General features: G+C 39.0%; 2 protein-coding genes across 3 annotated transcripts; one reads left to right on the top strand and one right to left on the bottom strand.

The window, feature by feature from the left end:
- Positions 1-7,421: 7,421 nt before the first annotated feature.
- LOC140302103 (BTB/POZ domain-containing protein 1-like) lies at positions 7,422-13,223 on the bottom strand. Of its 2 annotated transcripts, none has more exons than XM_072380873.1 (8): positions 12,649-13,223; positions 11,955-12,111; positions 10,831-10,936; positions 10,529-10,726; positions 10,173-10,365; positions 9,997-10,084; positions 8,369-8,515; positions 7,422-8,266 (listed from the first exon to the last, which is right to left on the bottom strand). In XM_072380873.1, the coding sequence occupies exons 1-8, from the start codon at positions 13,065-13,067 to the stop codon at positions 8,108-8,110; spliced, it is 1,467 nt and encodes a 488-aa protein (XP_072236974.1). In that variant the 5' UTR covers positions 13,068-13,223; the 3' UTR covers positions 7,422-8,107. The 2 variants fall into 2 exon arrangements, with proteins under 2 accessions (XP_072236974.1, XP_072236975.1); XM_072380874.1 differs by having other exon boundaries at positions 10,173-10,302.
- A 1,765-nt stretch (positions 13,224-14,988) lies between these two features.
- On the top strand, positions 14,989-21,514 carry LOC140302457 (transmembrane 6 superfamily member 1-like). Its single transcript, XM_072381279.1, has 10 exons — positions 14,989-15,244; positions 15,379-15,482; positions 15,709-15,810; positions 15,897-15,996; positions 16,282-16,364; positions 16,572-16,690; positions 18,558-18,662; positions 18,748-18,840; positions 18,934-19,053; positions 20,735-21,514. The coding sequence occupies exons 1-10, from the start codon at positions 15,153-15,155 to the stop codon at positions 20,924-20,926; spliced, it is 1,110 nt and encodes a 369-aa protein (XP_072237380.1). The 5' UTR covers positions 14,989-15,152; the 3' UTR covers positions 20,927-21,514.
- Positions 21,515-21,687: the final 173 nt, after the last annotated feature.

Genomic DNA, 21,687 nt, shown 5'->3' with positions numbered 1-21,687 from the left:
CCATCACACGCAAACACACACAGGCACTGCATCCCCCAGCCCCTGCGGCACTCTGCGACCTACATCTGGTGTTGCAGAGTGCAGGGGCTAAGGTTAGCCCAGGCGAGCCATCCCCCAGCAGACAGTACAGAGTGTTTATGTAGCATGTGACAAGAATGAATGGCGGTGTACTCTTGCTCGGCTTTTTCTGTTGAAATGCATGCTCCCAGCTTTGTTCAGTACATATAACAAAAATTTTATCTTGTCACATGAACACACACGTGTAGATAGTAACCAGGGAACTCAGTCACTCACTTATTTATGAATTAAAAATGGGTCCTAAAATTACAGATGTAGTTAGGGTTTGCCAACAGTTTGTCCTCTGCTCATCCAACTGAACAGTTTATAAGTTAATCATGCAGCTGCTCAGGTCATCCATGTAAAGACAGTGGACTTTGCTGCTGAGGGAAGCTTGTTAGTCCGATTACATCTGGTGGTGACGCCACTGGGACAAGTCGCGAGGCCTGTGGAATACTCTGTGGGTGAAGAATAGTTCAGATAATTTTTTTTCATATTCCTAATTAATGCTTCTACCTTACATATGTTTCCTTTTTGTGAAATAGGCATTGCACCTCGTTTTACCTTGAAAAAGGTAAATTGAGTGAAATGGGACTTTTATTTAGGCTTTGTACAAGAACTAATTTACTTGCTTTGTTGGCCAAAATAAACAAAACAAAAACCCCATCTCTTTAAGCCCCCTCAGCCCCCTCTAATTGCTCTCACTGGTCAGCAGAATAATCAAAGTGGTGCAGTGCATGTCAGTTGCTCCTTCTTTGCTTGAGTTATGCATAACAAGGCAATAGGCACGGTACTAATATTTCATGATGATGCAAAACAGTGGGAGAAGAAAAACCCTTGGGCCTCCTTTATAAAACAGTATGAGTCAAGCAGAAAACCCCAATTTTACAGTACTTCACAAAACCTTACGTTGGTAGAGGAATGATCTTATCTCTTAAGCAAAGTCCAGACTTAGCATGTCTACATATCTGATTTTTCTGCTGGTTTTGCATCATTTAACAATTAGGTATGTACTTTTTATGCACTGCCACTGTGTTGAACTATCTATAAGCTTTATGAGCAATCTGAGCAGAATCCTCAATAAAATATGCATGAAATTCATTAACAAATATTTTCTTTTTATAACTAAATTTTTAAAAAAGTTGGGACAATAGAGCACTCAAAACATTTAAAATGTTAAAAAGTGAGACATATTACTATTCCATTAGAAAATACAATACTTGCTCATCTTGGATTTGATGGCAGCAACACATCTACAAAAAGAAAAAAAGGATGATCTTCAAGCCCTCAGGCAGCACTGAGAAATTGCTGCATGAGCTCAGGAACACTTCCAGATATGTTACCGTCGTCTTTGGGCCACAGGCAGTTTAAAATGGACTAAGGTAAGGTGAAAAACTTGTTCTATGGTCGTAAAAATGAAACATAGAAAACCCAAATGTTGTTGAGCAGCTGGACTCCTGTATCAGTGAAGAATGGGATAACGTTCCATTCCCAGCTGGTCTCCTCAGTCCCCAGACATTTACTGGTTGTTGTTAAACTCCAACATTTCTGTTGCTTCAGAAAATGTAAAAGCCATTGGGTCTTTCACCTCCACTTTTCAGTCAATCGCTATCATCCTAACCAAAATGTTGCCCCATGAACAGGTTGACACGTCCCCTGAATACACTGAACTGAGAATCTTTAAACTGAAGGTTTTTTTGTATCATTATAATTATTTTTCATAAGGAGTACTGTACAATACAGTACTGTATGAAATGGGAACATTTCTCCTCCCTCTTCAGGCTGCTCTGTGCTTCCTGCCAACAAGCCAGTAATTATACATCAAGATGATGAGAGTTGACACCCTGTGGGGCACCTCATCGATTCACTGCAAAACATTTACATTTTTGAATATTAATGGCAGTCACACTGAAAGGGCACAAGCATAGGTTTTCTTTACATAGAATAAATCACCTGCTGAAACAGCAGGGTGCTGTTTGTGTTAGTTTTTTTAAGCTTTTGATTGTCCATTTATCCCATACTGAAACAACTCACCAAAGGGGTCAAATTTAACCACAAGAGATTTTGGTCACAGAATGAAGTTATCAGTTAAAATCACTTTTTCAGCGACCTCGTTTTCGTTATTGCTCACTATCACAGCATCGGGACTCGATCAATGTTTATAATGACGCGTCTGTTTTCTGTTGTCAGAATTCAAAATATCTGCTGTGGTAAAGAGCCTAATTGTGTAGGAAGATGTCCTTATAGAATTTGGCTTTTTTTTTGCTCTTTGGTTTCCCCTACAGTTGTGTGATGTCACACCACTGTCATAAAAACAAATCTCGGTGTGAGGATTTATAGCCATACACATGACTTTATTGTCATTTTGAAGAGGCCATAAAGACAACAACAGCCAACAAAAATGTAATGTGACCAAAAAGCAAAAAGGTGTGGTGTGGGGGTGGAAACCAAACTCATGGCCTGCTGTCACTGAGGCACCCGCAGCTGTAGGGGAGTTTCAAGTCTAGGAATGTGCATAACAAAGGTCAGCATACTTCCAAACAAATCAGAAGAACAAAGTTTTAAGGTTATCAACGCTTGTGTTTAGACAAAAATTTGATGTGGCGAGATATCTTTTCATACCCTCTTTAACCTATTTAAAGGGGAACTCCGGTACTTTTAAACCTAGACCTTATTTCGTTATTATTGCGTTTATCTACTCACCGAGAGCAGTTTGGCGAAAGTTGGCGTCCTTTGGAAGCTATTTAGATAACTTGCGATCCATATAATGGAGTGAACGGGGCAGGGACGATGCGGTCTCTAAATAAGGCATTATCTGTCTTTATTTCACCAATACTTTAAGAAGAATGAATGAACAAACGCGTACTATTACTCTGTTAGCACATAGCTACTGTTATGTGGCTACTTGCAGCTATAGGAGAGCTAACGGAGGGATTTCTACACACACTTCTACTGGGAAGAATTCATCGACACTCATGGCTACAACACAGCTCATTCACTCCGGTAAGAACGTCCATCTTACTCAAAGTCGTCATTCATGTTATCAAAATTTGATAAATATCCTGCCACGTTGCACAAAACTAGCAGTAGCAAACTCCGTGGGAAGTTAGCCGACTGTCACAGAGCAAGGAGTAAATAAACTGTGCTCCAGGGGGGCGTGTGGATGAAGTGGTCCCAGTAGAGGGCCTGTGTAGAAATCCCTCCATTAGCTTTCCTATTGATGCAAGTAGATCATTTTTAATGTTGAGACAAAAGTATCATGCAATAATTATCAAGTGTGTCCTTTTTGTCGAAATAACTGTCATATATATATATTTCTTTTCAGTTACTGTCGGGTCAGATTTTTCCATTTTGTTGGATTATGGTGTGAACTCTGATTATTGTCATTACAAATCACTGATTTTTGTATCTTAAAAGAAAAGCCGAAGGTTTATCTTCTCAAATACTTTTTTATCTAATCTTTCCTCAAAGGGTAAGAACTATAAAGTTTTGGTGGACAGTTTTAAGTTCTCCAGAAAACATCCAGGTTTTAGATAAATTTTAGATTTTGCCTGGATGGGTTACATCAGATTTTTAGCAAAAACGAAGACTGTCTGTCTGGAATGTTTTTACTTTATATGGATCAGAAAAGAAAACCACTCGGATACTCTACTACTTCCAAAGAGAAGTCACAAATTAGCAGTTTCAGTTGACGTGAACAACCTAAACTGCTAGTGATTCAGAGACACAGGCCTGTGTGCATTGTAATTAATTATCCAACTGTCTTACATCATCAGGATCCAGATTGCATAACCTCCACCAGCTGGACAAGTAGGGACACACATGCACTCTAATAAACACCCTTACCCATCCCTGTAGGCTCGTGTTGCTGTGAAGCAATGTCGACACACATCCAGAGCTGGATCTCACACCAGAACATTCTGTATGAATGTATTCAAATGAATTACAGCCACAGAGGATGTGTCATGCTAACAATCAGAATAGAACATTTGAATAAATGTAAGTGCTAAGATAAATCATGCTGGCAAATTAGAATATAGGTTGCACACTGAAACTGAATTCCAGCATGAGCACAATTTTGGATAAACTAAATTCAGTGTATAGGAGCAACTTATAAAAAGAAGATATGAAAAACCTGATCTGCAAAAAAGAGCATTCAGTATAGAGTATGACTGAATGAAGCCTTGAATTTGATTGCATTGCTAGATTTTGAAAGGAACTCCACAAATATTTTCCATCAAAGTTTGTTTGTGGCTCTTAGGAGTGCTTGTGAAAAAAGCTCTCTGTATCTTGTTATAAGAGCAGCATTAAATCTGATAAATCGCCTTAAATGATCTCACTTTTCAACAGCTTTGGAAAACAAGCCCGATGCAACAAGTGTAACACCTTGGCATATTTTTTGTTGACTGTTGAGTAGCACTTTAGGTAAAGAAGGAACAAGTTTTGACAAATTTGGTGTTCTTGTTGTTTTGCGCATCAAAATAAAAAGCGAGCACAGGTCAGGTTAGTGCAATATTTCCATTTAACCCATGTCAGTAATGTTTCAAATCAAGGAAAAAAACAAAGCACTGCTCTTGCTCGGCATCAGCATTTATTGTTTAAACTTCATATTAAGGTTTCCACTCTCCCGAGCTTTACATTGTCACTTAGGCACGCATATGCATCCTCTTCAAGATACTCACTCAGAGCATTTTATTTCATGTTTTAGGGGGTATCAAAAGAACAAATGCATACATGCAAATACATGGGTGGTTAATTTCAAGCATTAGAATACATTCAATACAAGATTAGAAAATAAACCTCAAGGATTTGTGGATTCTTTTTGACCAGACCACATAAAGATATGTGTCTTATATCCTATAAACATTTGGGCTAGAATTATTTTATTGCTCCTTGGGTTAATTTAGAACAACAAATCAACCTATAATGCATGTTTTTGGACAGATAATATGAAGTACCCAAAGAAAACCCACACAAGCATAGAAAGAACTTGCAGACTCCACACAAAAAGGCCCGAGCTGACATTTGAATCAGAAACATTCTAGTTGTGGTCCTGCGATGAATTTGCGACCACATGGCGTACCCTGCCTCTTACCCAATGGCAGCTGGAATAGGCTTCAGCCCCCCCGGTCCCCGCGACTCTGAACATAATTAAGTGGGCATAGAAAATAGATAGATGGATGGATGGAGCCTCTAGTGGTGAGACAAAAGACAAAGCAAAGTGCTGACCTATTCCCATCATATTAACAAAATGTTGTTTTTCCACTGGAACAGAACATGGCACCTTAAGGGTATTCCCTCTGAATTTTTTTATTTGGACTTTGTTCCATGAGTGTGGCAACTTTTAGTTGAAAAAGAACAACAGCAACAAAAGTTCAATTTTTTGTTCAACTGTATTTAACTGCATCCATCCATCCATTTTCTATACCCGCTTAATCCGTCGGTCGGGTCGCGGGGGGCTGGAGCCTATCACAGCGGTCGTATTTAACTGCATTAATCCCAAAACGGAGAACGATTTTTCACAAAATAAAGAATTTAAACAGTTGTAAGTCATTAGTCATTGGTCACAGTGAAGAGTTATTGATGCTGTTATTGATGATGTTGTTTGATCACTATGTTATGCAGAGTTAGGCAGTGTTGTGTATGACCTAAGTTTCCTGAAGAAGTACAATCTGCTATGTCCTTTCCTGTGGACAGCCTCAGTGTTGCATTTCCAGTTGAGAAAAAATAAGTATCTGTAGTCCTCCACCTCCTCCACCTCCTCCCTCAGGATTGAAGAGAAACAGTGAACAGTTTTATATATTATTCCAATATGCAGCAATAGAAAGTACGCTATAAACAAACAAACACCTTTTAGAGAAACTAAGCCTTTCGCTTCTGAGTTAGTTTAATTTAGGCTGTCAGATTACTGACTGTATTAACATGTGCACCAATATCTTCGTTATAATTGGGTTTTTGGAGTGTTTTGGTTATGCAGGTTAACATGAAAACATTTCATTCTGTTTTCAAAAACCTGCTTATAATAGAACAGAAACCAGAACCAGAACCTTATTCAACCAAAAAACGTGTCCTCATGAGTAAAAAATAACTGAGAGGCAGAATGGGTGTTTTCTCTTCTAGGCTTGTGATAATGTGATTCTGAGTCATTATGATGTGAACACTCCAGTTCTGTGCAGTCATATGCTGTGAAAAAACAGCAGAGGCATAAGTCCTCTCCCCTGCTGTCAGTGTTCAAGTAGAAGGCTCATGCAGTGAAACACAGCTCATTGTGCTGCCATACAGCCACCCACACACACAACCACACACATCTGAGCGTCACAAAGCCCTGTCATGGATTTGTAATCTAATAACTTTAGGAAACTGTTCACATAACTGAGTTATTCTCCTGCACAAGCTCCATATGTAACTGTTTATCTGTGGAAATTTTGTCCCTTTCATCCTCCTAAGGGACTTTCATAGAGCCTGATTTTGACAGATCTGAAATACCTCGATGCAACACAGGTGAGGTAAGAGGTCTGTCTATTTGTCCTGCTGGCGTTTAAGCGTTTTATATGGTGGGTGGGGAAAGAAATTCTGCTTCAAAACGATGCTCCTGGATCCTTCTCTTTTAAAAAGCTGTCTAAGTGGGCAGTCAGCGGGAGAAGCTCTCAGGTCTCGGTGACTCATCTGACAGCCTTCGTGGATCACTCTCCTCATCAAAGCCCACTCACAGCTGTCTAGAAAGGCCTTGTTTCCACTGCCTGTCTCATATGAATGTGCTGCTTATGCAATTTAAGTCTACTTCATATTTTAAGAAATAGATGCAGGATTCAGTAAACAGCACTTTTCTTTTCACTAACAGGATACGGAGAGATCTGTCGGGATATTTTGATGAAATTTTAACCAGGATTTGGGAGGACACCAGAGGGCTAAAACGACACCACATCCTTTTTTCCCTCTAAGTGACAAGATAATTTGCTGAACTAACTTAAACCAGATCTTCAGCTGCTATCTGTACACAAAGCCCAAAGAAAATCTCCTCCATATCAACACTGTTGATATAAGCCAGCCAACGGCCGATTTCCTGCTAAATCTTTAGAATTTTCCCGTTGTATTAGTTACTTTACCAAATACATACATTCTTATTTGGTTATGCTCAACCGAAAGCTCATTTGTCTCTCTGATTGCTAAATTTAGGTAAACTAAAGGTCTGAAGAAGAAAATAGGATGCCTCAAAGTCATTTTGTCTCCCACCCCCTCCATTGTCTAACAATTGCTTGAGATATGCATTAACAGAGTATCTGGCACCACCTAGTGACAGGAAGAGGAATGCATCCACCAAAGCTTTACTAAACTTCCTCTGGAGTTCATCAAAAGAAGCAACGTTACTTTGGTCAAACCACCTTTTATTGTCAAAAGCTAAATATAAACTATTTTCCCAGTCATTTAAGCATAACAGTCCCAGAACAACTCTTTTCTTTGATTCCTTTACATTTTAATTAAGTGCTAAGCAAACATGAAGTCATAAGTTACAGCATGTACCACTGACAATAATACACAACAGACATGGAGCCTTTACATAATACAGAAACAAAAGTACATTTGCTGAATAAATGAGAACAGTGCACAATAAAAAAAATGCAAATATTATACTTTCAATAAATGAATCAGCACAAACTGACGAAATTAATTGGCATTGATGACAGATGGTAACGGTCTCTGTAACTTTACTTGGGTAGCATAAACTGCAACAGGCAGTTTAGAACAACATAGACAGGACATCAGTATTTGGGTAATTTCCAAGTGAAAATAAGATTTACGCCTAAAAAGATTTTTTTTCCTTTTTCCAACACAGCTGTATTTTTCCAACAGGCCTTTCCACATTCCTGATTATGCATGTACACCACTGCTTTATACACAAAGTCTTACATACAGCGCACACACACACACACACACACACATTCGTTATTCCAGGGGATCCTGAGGCACTATGTCCATCTTTACTTGGCCAGTCCTCCCAGTAGTCTGAGGTCTCCCTGGTTCACTGTACCTGTGTTGCAACAAGTTCATTTTATGTGTAGTAGATGATCTCTGGTATCTGCCCGTCTTCCACTGATGTTCCGTTGTTATTTCCAGGTGAGCTAAAAAAGAAAAATGTCGTCTTGGTCCCCGTTGCTGATTCCTGGGTCACTTTCTTTAAGCCTTTAGTGCCATAATGCGAGTCTGGACCCTGAATTGAAAAGTTGAAGCTGAAGTGAATCCTAAACATAAAAGGTAATATTCATCCATTTAATTTCAAATGGTTTTAAGATTTAGTGAGTGACAGACCAACCTTTAAGGTGGCACATGCAGTGTAGCTGACACTGGGAAGGATTTCCACGGGCTCTTTGAACATCACTCGGAAGGTGTGCGCTGTGCCATCACAGCTGAATCCTGTGTCATTCTGTCCCAGTGTAATGCGTTTGTCGCTCTCTAAGATCTAAGAGAAAAAAAAAGGATACAACTAAATTAAAAAAAAAATCTACTTCAAAATTCCACTACTTTTAAACACAGCTGCCATTTGAAGCTGAGTCCGTTTGATTTTGTCTTTCTGTGTTTGGTAAATTAAAGAGTTTGTTGGTGTTATTAATATGATTCATTGTGCCAACATGTTCAGACAGACAGTAAAGTGGTGACATGCAGGAGAAGTTACAGGGCAAAGATGAACTGTGGGGGTTGTTGGCTTCACATTTCATGGATCCTTTTGTAGTAGTAAGGTGTAAATGTATATCAATAATGCCAAATTCCCAATAAAGTTAATGATTCACAAATGTTTCTGTTTCTTTGTCAGGCTGAGGCTAAGAATCAGTCCATTAAGACCATGCGTCAACTCACGGCCGCTTAAAACTTTTTCCGAACAGTGACTCTGCTGTAATTAATCCCTGATGTCATAACCGCAGCGTCACCTGACAAAGTCACCACTGCAGTAACTTAAAGAACGTCTATGCGGTGAGTTCAGCTGTACTTACAGAGGAATTATCGCTCCCAAAAAAAGCTAGAAGCAGCAGAATCTCTCCTCACGTTGGCTCACACATTCAGCAGTGCTGTGGCGTCACATGAACTTCAATCAATAACCCTTTTCACACACTGCTTGCACCGAAAAAGAAGATGCTCCCGTCAACCTACAGTCGTGCTTTGGGAATTCACACATGTGGAACAGCAGTAGCTCAGCACACAACAAGCTGGCATCGTGGAATCAGCTGAGTGACCACAGAGTTGCTGGTCACAATCGCGTCTTCTGTGACGCTGGCTTGCCCTTGCACACAGAGCCCATCTCGCTCCTGTAACTACCTCCCTTGCCGGCTCAAAGATGCATCAGTGGCACATAAATTTTGGCTCCCGATACATTCACTGTATACTGGAACAAGGATGGTGGTCCAGTTAAATGGCACAGTCGAGCTGTAACTGTAGCTGACTGACTTTAAACAAACAGAAAGAAAAAACAACAACAAATGGCCCAGGAATCTGATCCTGGACAAGGACACTCTTTAGATTAAGCATTTGCTGAGAAGTCTGGGTAATCCTCTGTGACCTTTACATTCAAATACATTCCAACATGAAATGAGCCATGAAAGCATATTTCCAATGTTGGAAAACTGTGTTCTTCTTCAAGGACAATTATCACCTCAGCTCAGCTTTGACTGCTATAAATAAATTACTGCACATACGGAGTCCTAAGCTCAGCTTAGTCTGCTACACACATGGAATCATGTGAATACTAAACAAAACACTTCAGAGTATTTCAGTTTAAAAAAACTGCATCGCAAAAAACACATTTCTATTTGGAAAAAAAAATGCTACAGTAAAATTTGTAGCATTTATTATTAGCATAATATTAGCAGCCTACATAATCTTAACATAGGACTCTTTGTACTTGATGATAATTTACAGAGAGAAAAATACCATTAATGTCACGCTTACCTGTATGTTGACCTGATAGTCAGTGGGTCCATGTATTGAACCATACAAGCCAAACCCCACTATGGATATTCTTCTGTTAACATTGAATCTATAGATGGAGAAAGATGGACAGAAAGACGTTACAAAAACCACCCTTCACCTTTGCTCTGATCAACATCTGACAACCGTCCCCTCACCTGATTCTGTCGCTCGTGCCACTGTACCCCCATCGACTCTCAACCTGCTGGAATCTATTAATGCTGCACTCCTCCCCCCTGAGGCAGCAGCGAGGTCTGTCAATGTAGTCGACCCGTGGTTTGGGGTTTACTGTAAAGTGTAAAAACAGATTTACCACCTCCCGATCGAACAATATTCCAGACTGGGCAGGCCCTGTTGCACAAGAAAGAATATCAAACTGGTTTCTGGGGTTTGAGTTGTATGGACACATCAGGAATATGACTGTGCTGAGTAATGGCTGAAATGGTCAGAATGCTGTTTAAAAACATGCATCACTGCAGTCTGAAGTACAAACGAATTTTTGTTACACACTCACCTGCAGCAAACTCTTCAACAGTCATGAGAGGGAAGCGGATTAGCGGGAGGGCTTTCCCCAGAACCTTCTGCTTGTTCTCCAAGGTCAGGGGAAGCTGTTGTCTGTAACACTCGGCCTCTGACCAGCGTACCACCGCTTCGAATAGACGGTTTTCCCTGATGCTGAGTGTGTCTCTTTCTAACACTGCACATAACGTGTCTGCACACGCAAACATACAGAACAGTCATTTTATAGAAAAGAGAAATCTTGCAAAATCAACTGATTAAATTAATGAATTAGATGAGTAAAAAAGACTTGCATACCAAGGTCAACATCTGTAAAGCTCTCTGCGTTTATTGCGTCCCCAGTGCTTTTGTCTATGGTGTCTAAGCACAGACTGGCAAGTTGAGGCTCATCAAATAACCTCGCCTGAAAATAAAAGTGCAGAAAAGTCTTTATTAGTTAACTCTAGCCATTCAAACTGCGCGCATAACATGCACCAAATGAGAAAAGCTGCACAAAAGCACACACACACACACACACACACACCGTCACCTTATAATAAACAGTGTGTCGGATTATTTCCAAAACAAAATGGGTGGGGAAAAAAATTAACTGGAAAAAATAATGCAAGTATTCTTTCATACCATGTGCTCTAGAATCATCTGAAATATATATCTCAGCCAAATTTGTGTTTCAGGCAAAAATATTCTTAAGCTTCATAAAATGTTTATGAAACTATAAATAGGCAAGCAATAGCATGGATGGTTAAGAAATCACTGCTGAGAGTATGGGTTGCTGAAGGAGGTTTAGAGGCATCAATTCATTGTGTTGACGTCATGCAGCAGACTGAGGGAATAAAGGGCAGCAGCGAAACCAAATACTGAACCCCAACAAACAGCAGCAGAAACTAAAAATAGACCAGCTAACGACATGAAAATCCTACTCGCAGTGACGGGAAGATGATCTGTTGTGGACACAAAGAAAGAAATATGGCTTCATCTTGCACAATAAGGGTTGCTTTCAGGCCGCTTCCAGCTGATGGAGAGAGCAATACTGAACTGTTAATACATTTATTTTTACCCCCAGAAAATGCGACTGGAAATCAGAGCAAGCTGTTACTGAAACACTCTCTACTCCTGTCTGCATTAAAGGCCCCGTCGGTTCATGAGGAATGATTTTTTTTCTTCAAAAAAAACTAAAAGGCAGACCCAATGAGAACTGCGCACAGTACAGTCGTGTGAAGGATCTAACACAAAGAGATGTTGCCAACAATCGTCAGTTTTCAAGGATCTGAGAAACATAAATTGAGTTGAAGACTCTCAAACATATCTAACTTAATGAATTTTGTTAATGGCACCTGGAGGCACTTAAGGCGGTGGACCAAAAGAGCATTTCACACACATGCATCACATATGTATGACACAGCTGGGGAGTCCGCGCTAACCTGAGTGAGAAGCATGAACGCGTTGTCGGCTCTGAGGTGCTTGGTGAGGAACTCCACGCAGTGACCCTCCAGAGCAGGAACAGCGTACTTCTTGGCTGTATACAGAGTCGTCATCACAGTCTCTGGACCGATATGGACCTCGTCAGAATACAGGAACCTGTACGGAGGAAACAAAGGAATACGGATGGTCCGGCATCCAGGTTGGTATACAGTTATGCTCTGTAATAATTTTAGCCATCACTTGTGAAAAATGGAAAACTCTGATATTAATTAAATATTAATAAGTACTTTTAGATAAAAGCATCTGCTCCATCTGTAAATGTACTCTAATGTTAGAAAAATTATTTGTCTTATTAAGTTAATCATTAGACAGCACCTCTTTATTTCCACACATTACCAGACATCTGTGACACCTGGTATGTTGAATTAGCAAAAAAGAAAGAAAAGCAGAGGTTATGATGTATTCTAATGTTTTTGTAAGTATTAAGTATTTAAAAGTATTTAGGAGTGTTGCTCCTAACTTTGACAAGTTACTTAATCGTCGAGTTGTTTTCTGTTGATTTCCAAAAAACAAAGATCCGCAGTATACAGCACTTGGATCACAAGCAATAATGTGCAGCCTGTGTTGTTAAATGTAGCCTCTCCGGTAGCTAAATGTTCACATTAACGCATGAAGATCACCTATCCCATTTACCTGAGCAGGGCGAGGAAGGCTGCCGGCTCCACATCAGGGAGCTCTATTTCGGTCGACGTCGTGGCCATCCCTCCGTTGAACATGGCATCAAAGACGGCACTACCAGCAGCCAGGACGAATTTATGGGCTGGTATTCTCTGGGCCTGTCTGCCTTTCCCCACTATGAACCTGACGTCGCTGAGTAGCTCGTTGTTGAAGAGGAAGGCGAAGCGCTCTTTAAGGGAGCTCTTCGTCGCCTGCCAGTTGTACACCGGCTCCCGGTGAAGGCCGAGGACTGGCGGGGAGGCGGACGGGGTAGAAGCCGAGGCTTGCATGTTAGACAGAGCTGCTGCGGCTCCACACTGAACCAAGTTGGATGTAGCCTCCTGGCCGTCATGGTTTGACGCCAATCCGCCGCAACCGCCGCTCCCGGTCGCCATAACGACACGCTACAACGTTGTTACTCCCTTTCCACAAAAAAGGGGCCAAAACAACAACAAAAACGAAAGTAAGACACGACAGTGTATCGGCGTTTACGAATGCGCTGCTATTTATTTACGTGGTATCCATCCCGCAGGACGCCATTGCTCAGGGTATTTTTTTTTCCGGGACAAGAAAACTTTATTTAGACTTTGACAGATAACATTAACAAAGGTACGTTCAATTATCGCTACGAACCTTTACATAAAACACAACCTGCAGTTGTGTTAACAGAGGGGTTTGATAAAAAGGTATCGACCAAAGAAGGAGCAGTCTAAAAAAAAAAGTAAATAGATACATATACAAATAAATAACAATAATAAAAAAATAATTATGAAAATAAAAGTTCAGGCCAAGCGTAAGAATAAATAACCCAAAATAAATCAAGTTGTTAAAGTGACTGTTTTAACCGCCTTTGCATCTTTGATAAGGTTGTAGTCTTAATATAAATTCAATATTTTTCTTAAACATCAAAAAGAGAGGTTTTGTTTTAGAAAACGTACATTTACGGACATAAAAACGCCCATTCACACATTGTGCATATTAACTGTGGGTTCATGGCTACATTTCAAAATGTAATGGATTTTATATTTCCATAAAAGTTTAAAAAGTATAGCACTTGGATAAATTTCCTTGATAGTTTTCCTATCAATATGCGGTGGCAGCGCAGAATACGCCGCTCTAAATGCGATAATTGTTCTGCCTTTTAAATATGTGTCACTTAGTAACTACTGAGTGAATCGTTTTTGTACTTTTTCTACAGCTGAAGAAAAGTTAATTAAACATCTTGATTTCTGATCCCTATGTTCGATCCGACCATGGCAAGCTGCTGACTCCAAAGGCCACGCATGCGCAGTTCCTCGAAAACAACTTTTTTTTCTACTTAAACTTTATTGTTCCATTTTTAATCAATAGAGAACAATGCCGTAAATATATTTTAAACGGTGATATAAACAAAATAAGGCAGATATAAATCAAGCTGTCAATTTGTATAAATGAATGAAAAACTACTTCAGGTTGTTGTGACTGAAAAAATTACCCAAGCAAGTATTTTAATTAACGTTTGATTTACCCATTTCGAGGTTACTGTTTTTAATATATTCTTCTAAAAAAAGTAACTCCAAACCACTCAGTTGAATTATTTGAGCAACAAAGTTAAAAGAAATATTTATAAACAAAAAAACGACCCAGAGACTGGGTTAGGAATATTACAGTGTCATTTTACAAACGCCTCTGTTATCACTCTATCACTTTATCATTATTACACGCTGTGTTAAAAGAAAAGAAAGCTGTCTTTCTATAGAAACTAGCAATTTCCGGATTTTCAGAGCAGTCTCTTAAACCTGAGAATGAAATAAGAACGTATGTAAATACATTCGTTTAGATAAAGATTTGGCAACATATTAATCATGACATGAAATATCAATAATTTACTTCGTCTTTCAAATTGGCTCTCTTATATCTGTCTAAGACCACAACTTTGATTTTGAATTACTCCTGGAAATTACTCTTGGAATGAATGGGACCTGATAAATATTAAACCTAAGCATTTGAACAGATAGTAGTTTTTGAGGGAAGTTATACCCTCTTATGAAGACCAACGGATCTATTTAAGGAGACCCTGAGGATATGTCACATTTATTAGTTTCTTAACGTTTTTCAGTTAACCGCTAGATGTCGTGTCCGTATTTTTTATTAAATAACAGTTATAGACGATAATAATGGAAAATAAACTAATTTGGATTTTACCTACCATACGAAGATTGCCTGGGAAGTAAAATAACGCGCATCCTTGTCTTTCGGTGAGGATGAACAGATGTGTGCACGCGCGAGCGCGTGTATAGGTAAGAAATGTAACCCAGAAATACCAGAGCCACAAGATAGAGCATGCATGAGACAGCCGTTGAGGAAGTTTGTAGGTTATACTTTGTCAGATACAGCGTGACTTTCCCAGCGTTTCTTGAAAAGTCCGACTAAACATGACCATTTTTCCGTCTGGTAGACTTTAAATTCTCTGTTGTTGTATTAATAGCTCGTGGTCAACAATGAGCGCGTCTGCGGGAACGGGGGCGTTTGTCTTCTCCTTGACGTCCATCCCTATCTGCTGTTTCTTCAATTCACTGCTTTACAACGACAGGTATGACAATAGTTCTACTTTGTTGTAACTCTCTAAGGTCAAAATACCTGTGGTGATAATCACCAGTATTTGGTGACATCTGAAAGTTATCCATCATATTTGTGAAAGATATTCATTTTTTACTTTGCATTCAGTGCTGAAGCTTTCTTCTTCGCTGGGTGTGCAACAGTCCTGATCCTGGCTATCTCATCCTGTTTTATGCTGAAGAAAAAGGCTCCAGTAGACCCTCTTTTCTATGGTATATATTCTCAAACACATGTTCCTGGTTGGAATCGCATTTTGTCCACCTTTGAAATGAAAAATATATGTTGTTCAATGATCTTGTAAGTTATTTTGATTCATAGTGTTTAATGTCTGTAAATTGTCCACCTTGGATAGAAAAGTGTAATCCTGGCCATAAACTCAAAGTTTTTGCTGTAGTTTGTCGCTAAGATCAAATAGATTAAATGTGTGTGTCTCTGCAGTGTTTGCAGTGTATGCATTCCTTAGTGTGGTGAATTTGATTATTGGACTGGAGCAAGACAACATCATTGATGGATTTGTGACGTTTTACCTCAAGGAGGCAAGTGCTGTGCTCTGTGTCCAGTTTGTGATTGGCCTGACTTTCTGTCGAATGTTTTACTAATAAATGTAAACTGTGTTTTTTAGGCAGATCCACATATTAATACAGCACATGGGCACATGATCTCCTACTGGGATGGCTGTGTGCACTATCTCATGTATCTGCTCATGATTGCTGCAATTACTTGGGGGTATGATCTATCTATCTATCTATCTATCTATCTATCTATCTATCTATCTATCTATCTATCTATCTATCTATCTGTCTATCTATCTATCTATCTATCTGTCTGTCTGTCTGTCTGTCTGTCTGTCTGTCTGTCTGTCTGTCTGTCTGTCTGTCTGTCTGTCTGTCTGTCTGTCTGTCTGTCTGTCTGTCTGTCTGTCTGTCTGTCTGTCTGTCTGTCTGTCTGTCTATCTGTCTATCTATCTATCTATGTTCATCTGACAATGGCTGTTTAACATGGTTTGCACAGGGACAGTTACCGAGCAATTGGACTCTACTGGGTGGGTTCTTTTCTCATGCGCGCCATAGTTTACATTCTCGGGAACGCTGTGGGTAAGTACACTAAAAATAATGTGATGCTTTTAGACTGCTTATGTAGTAGGCTGGTCCAAGCTTAGTCCCAGCACTCCCCGTTCTCTTGAGAACATGACAATAGTCCATCATTCCTTTGTATATATATAAAAAAAGAACAGCTTAGATACTGCTACTTTTAGCATTTTCCCACAGTGATATATATCATCTTGTTGTGTCTTTTCCCAGGAAAATATGGGACCCAAGTGAGCTCTCTCTTTATCCTCCACATGGCTTATGTATCAGTGTCTGTGTGGACATGTTTCCGCATCTTCAGTCAGCCCTTCACACATGATGCTCAGTTAACCGTAAGCAACTGGACTCGTCAGCAGATCGCTGAAAATTTCTGTGTGTCGCGTAGCTTTTAACACAATGAATAGATATTTAAGCCTCTCCACCAGTCCAGCCTCATCATTACTTCATCATGAGGAGATGATTTCTGCAGAATAGTAGATGTGTCAATATATGATCATCATAACATCTATAAATCCTTATTTTGTATAGGTACCCTATTGTGCAAAAGTCTTGTGTTCCCTCATCGTCTTTAATATTTCCAAGAAAGTGAGAATATATGCAGGGATCTTTGTTCTTCAATGCAGCCTGATCCCTCTTAGACAAGTGTCAATGTAACTTCTTTTAAGTAGTCTTCAGGAATAGTTCTCCAGCCTTTTTGAAGAACGTTCAAAAGCTCTTCTTTGAAAGTTGGCTGCCATTTGGGGAATCCTCTGGGGAGGATTCATCACAGTCTGATTCTTAGCCTTTTCTCCCTGTTTCCCGTTCTTAGAATAGCTTCTTGACAGCCATCCTTCCACAGAAGCCATTTTTGATGAGGCTTCGGTAAACTATAGATGGATCAACTGAAGGAACAGATTCAAGTTCCAGGTCCTGTGTTAACTCTTAGCTGGACTGACATTGTTTTTAGATACTGTTCCTCTGCTTTAGATACATTGTTAGGCCTGCCACCTCACATTTTCTGTGGATGCAACAAAAGAAATGTGAGCACATTATTCTCTTTACGACAAGCTGCTAGTAACAAAGGTCCTAAAGATACAAGACTAGTTTATTGCTTTAGGTGTCTCACTAATGTTTGACTAAATTGGTCAGTGTTAAGTAGTGTAAGAAGTGTTGAGGGGTAGCTTCTTTCCCAGAACTATAACCACAATTAACCACCACGGCCAATAAATGCCTCACTAAACACAAACTGCACAATAACTGAAATCGCTCCTATGTGCAATAACAATACAACGGTCTATTTATTACTGCCACTGTTTTTGGTCACAAGGGTCACAAGGTTTTAATTGTGGCTCTCAAATTAATCTGTACCTCAAATTATTATTATTTTTAATTCTTATTCTTATTTTATTTTTAAATTTTTTGGTGAAGATTTGTATTTTTTTTAAATGTATTTTGTATTTTTTGTTTTCGCATATTTTCACCAGTGGGAGTGGCATCAGCTTTTCGTTATATGTGTGCACTGTATATATGTAATGACAATAAAGGCTGTTCTATTCTATTCTAAGTAGTGTAACAAACAAAAAATACATCTCTGAAAAAATGGTCAGGTACAAGTGACGTACTGGACTGAAAATGTGAGAAAAAGCAGCCAATGTCCAAAGAAAAACGTTCAAAGACCTTCAGAAATCCTGGAGAACTGGAGCTCAAGACCACTTTAAAAGATTACAAGAATGTCTGGCTGCTTTGAAACAATATGTCAAGAAATGAGGGGTGGCTAAAGACTTTTCCACTGTAATGTATCCCTTTGACCAAGCTATTACAACTGCAAAAAGTGTTCTTTCTTAAATATAAGCATATGTTGCTTCACTGAAAAGCTATGTATTTACATTAGTATGACAATTCTAACTACAACTGTGCTATCTGTGAAAGACTGTAAATAATATTTTAAATGTATTTAATGTTGTTAATGTTTTTACGAAATAGCAAAGTACAAACGGTGATATTATATTACTGTAGAAATAACATTTGTGTAAAAAAATGGTTTTGAGTGGAGATGCGAAGCCTAGATTAGATCATACCATGGAGGTAAGTGATAAAGGACGGGGGTGTGTTATGTTCTGTATTTCCATGTGTGTGCCTCTTCATTAATGTGCTCAAAAGCGTTAAAAATCATTCAGAAAAAAAGATGCATAGTTTTTAGCTCAAAATATCGTATGTCAGAACATTCAGGAGGCTCAGAGGAAGAACTTGCTCCACAGACCTCTGGATTTACTGTTCATCATCTGCCTCATCCCAACATTTGCATTCTGTGTCTTCAGAGGCCTGGTAAGAAACCCTTTGATGATAAATGTCACAATGCACACATAGAGGTAGAGCCAGTTATTCTAATGTAGCTCTGTTTGTGTTTGAGGTTGTTCTCGACTGTTCCAGCAAGTGGTGTAAAGACTACATACAGCAGTATGAGCCTTACCTGAAAGATCCCTCAGCCTATCCTAAAGTTCAGGTAAGTCAGTGACATTAAACATGCCAAAAACGTCATTCTAAACCTGTCATCACCATCATTTCTGAAGCAGTAAACTATATCCACATTTGTCAGATGCTGGTGAGCATGCTGTATTGTGGACCATACTATATCATTGCCCTGTATGGGCTGTTGGTCCCAGGATGTGAATGGATGCCAGAGCTCACTCTTGTACACTCAGGAGCACTGGCACAGGTATGTACTGCTGGCTATTCTTGTCGCCTATATGGGCATCATGTAGGTGTTGAGGTCCTAACCCAACAAAATCAGTGGACTGGGTTGCTTGATCTTTACTGACCTCTAGACTCTTGTGGAAGGTAACCTGAACATGTTAGCGCCCTGAAAATAGTTCCTGACACAAAAAGGATACATACTTTGGGTGGAGAAGCAGTGTTGCTGCCTGTCTGCTGGTATTCAGTCTCTTACAGAGGTTGTACCAAAATATTCTGAAAGTGCGTTTGATGATGGGAAAACTCCAAAACTCAGATGGGTGTCATTTCATCACTCAATCAGAAACGTTTGTGAATGTAGAGCTGGCCCCTTTGGTCCAGCTCAAAAGGGCCAGACCATCAGCTTTTCATGTGGGCCTTCCCAAAGTTTATCGCTGTTTCAACAGAATTATTTTCCCATTTCAACTAGGAAACTAAGTGATATTTGTTGTGCACTATAGTGCAGTGATTTAAAATATATATATATATATATATATATATATATATATATATATATATATATATATATATATATATATATATATATATTATTATTATTATTTAAAAAAAAAAATTTAAGTCACACAAAGGTCTCCCATGGGAGAGACTTCTGTGCAAAATCTTTTGAATTCCCGCACGACATCAGGGTTCAGATTAGTTTTGTTAGATGAAGAGCGGGCATGTGACTACATCTTGCTTGTTTTCCAACTTTCTCCTCTTTAGAAACTTTATAGTTTCTTCAGCAGTCACCAGTGGTTCTACATGAAGAAACTATAGGGTTAACCAGCAGAATAGAGACATCTATTTACATCTAAAAATAGAAACTAAAGATTGACGGGAGCACTTTGTACGCCAATCTCATCTCCACCATACAAAGCATCTATTGTGTTTGAGCTGCAGGCTGACACGTCACTCACAAGTGGGACTAAGGGCAGAAGCTGACTTCAGACCAAGAGGAATGGTGGTATTCACTTAAATGTCAGCTGTTTGTTCAGGCTATAAATAGAAGAGCTGATGCTCCAGCTGACTGTGTTTCAATGAAACATGTCCATTCTCAGTGACTTACCAAGAACAGATAACTGGCAGGAGTTGATTAGATTGAAAAACATTTGAGGATAAGGTTACGTCAGAATTTAAGGGGTCCTTAAAGGAGTAATTCACCTTTAACCAATTACCTAAATGACCTTCAGTTGTTTTCTTTTAACTGTTCCTCTGTGACCTGTTAAATCCATTTTGCAGAAATGGTTCACACAATAATGCAGAGATAGATCTGTTCAAAACCCCAAGCTTCAAAATTGATCTAATTTTATCAGAATGGTATGCATTTTCAGACACATAATACATTTAGCATAAAGTTTTATATAAAGTATGAACAGTTCTGGGAAACCCACAAACGCATAAAAGCAGATCCTCCTGGGAAATTAATGAAATACTTTATTCAAACTGGGTGATTCAATCATCTAACTTTTGTATGTAATGAATTGTTTATTGTTTTTGTTTCAGTTATCTATAAGATGGAATAATGAAAAAAGCTTAAGTCAAGAGCACACCATTTATTTGAAATATGTCAAATCTATCAGAGCAGGAGATATCATAAATATCATATCATGTTTTTGTGTCTACATCAGTCATTTCCCCAGTTTTATCCTCCTTGCTTCACTTTACAGGCCCAGTTCTCTCATATTGGTGCATCTCTTCACACTCGGACACCATTCTCCTACAGAGTGCCAGCTGACAGCCAGCTTGTCTTCTTACTGGTCAATGTCCTGTATGCGCTGGTGCCTCAGGCTCTGTGCTATCGCTGCTGCACGCAGCCGGGTTTTTTCCACAGGGCAATTGAAGAAAAGAAAAATGAATGACTCAGCGTGCCAGGGAGTGACAGAATACCACAGATATCAAGGTTGCTTAAAAAGAGGCTGAAAGTCTTGCAAAACAATGCTCTGTATTTGCAGTTATTGTCAGTTTCTATTTTTGGAGACGAAGCTGCTATCTTCATCGTTAACAGGAGCCATGTGGAAGTATATGAAACATGACAAAGAAAACAGATCTTGTACCATTTTTATGGCTCATTCTGAAAATACGAGTATGAATTTTGTAAAAAAAAAAAGTTTGTGTGTAAGTAGGGCATCAAGGTACACAAAATATCACAGTGTTATTGTAGACAGATATATGGATTTCAAACCACATGAAATGGTCATATATTTGAGTTTTTTATGATACAAAATGGCTTTTTTGTTTAAATTGACTTTTATTTTATGTGTTGTTTTGGTACTTGTTTGGCAAATAAAGAAATCATTCATATGTCCATGTGTCATGTAATCTAAAAGATTGTACATTTCAGAGCATTTGGTGATCAAAACTGGTTTACTATTGAATTATTACTCACACAATTTAAAGGATTTGATCACACCTAAAGAAAATGAGGTTACGTCTGATTCAGTTATCTGATTTTTTTTATCCCACCACCCTCTCAGGTATTTTAACTAAAACATTTGTTAGCTCTACAAAATTTAGAAATTACATTCATTACATTACATTGAAGATGTCAACTTTACCCCTCCAACACTATAATAAGCATAGGAAAACAAACTTTGAGTCTGAAATGAATGATAATAGAATA

This window comes from Leuresthes tenuis, unplaced genomic scaffold (assembly GCF_036924035.1).
Source record: "Leuresthes tenuis unplaced genomic scaffold, fLeuTen1.0.hap1 SCAF_2, whole genome shotgun sequence".
Lineage (NCBI taxonomy): Eukaryota > Metazoa > Chordata > Actinopteri > Atheriniformes > Atherinopsidae > Leuresthes > Leuresthes tenuis.
The sequence above is the reverse complement of the archived record's forward strand: the minus strand, read 5'-3'. Positions and strand labels throughout refer to the sequence as shown.

Bases quoted from the DNA above. Each gene is read 5' to 3' on its own strand.
- LOC140302103 (XM_072380873.1), bottom strand. From the start codon at position 13,067: ATGGCGACCGGGAGCGGCGGTTGCGGCGGATTGGCGTCAAACCATGAC. The intron at 10,727-10,830 runs GTATGCAAGTCT...TTGCGTGTGCAG, and splicing joins CTTTACAGATGTTGACCTTG to ACACGTTATGTGCAGTGTTA. The intron at 8,516-9,996 runs GTAAGCGTGACA...TTTTTCTCTTAG, and splicing joins ACTATCAGGTCAACATACAG to ATCTTAGAGAGCGACAAACG.
- LOC140302457 (XM_072381279.1), top strand. From the start codon at position 15,153: ATGAGCGCGTCTGCGGGAACGGGGGCGTTTGTCTTCTCCTTGACGTCC. The intron at 15,245-15,378 runs GTATGACAATAG...CTTTGCATTCAG, and splicing joins TCACTGCTTTACAACGACAG to TGCTGAAGCTTTCTTCTTCG. The intron at 15,483-15,708 runs GTATATATTCTC...GTGTCTCTGCAG, and splicing joins AGTAGACCCTCTTTTCTATG to TGTTTGCAGTGTATGCATTC.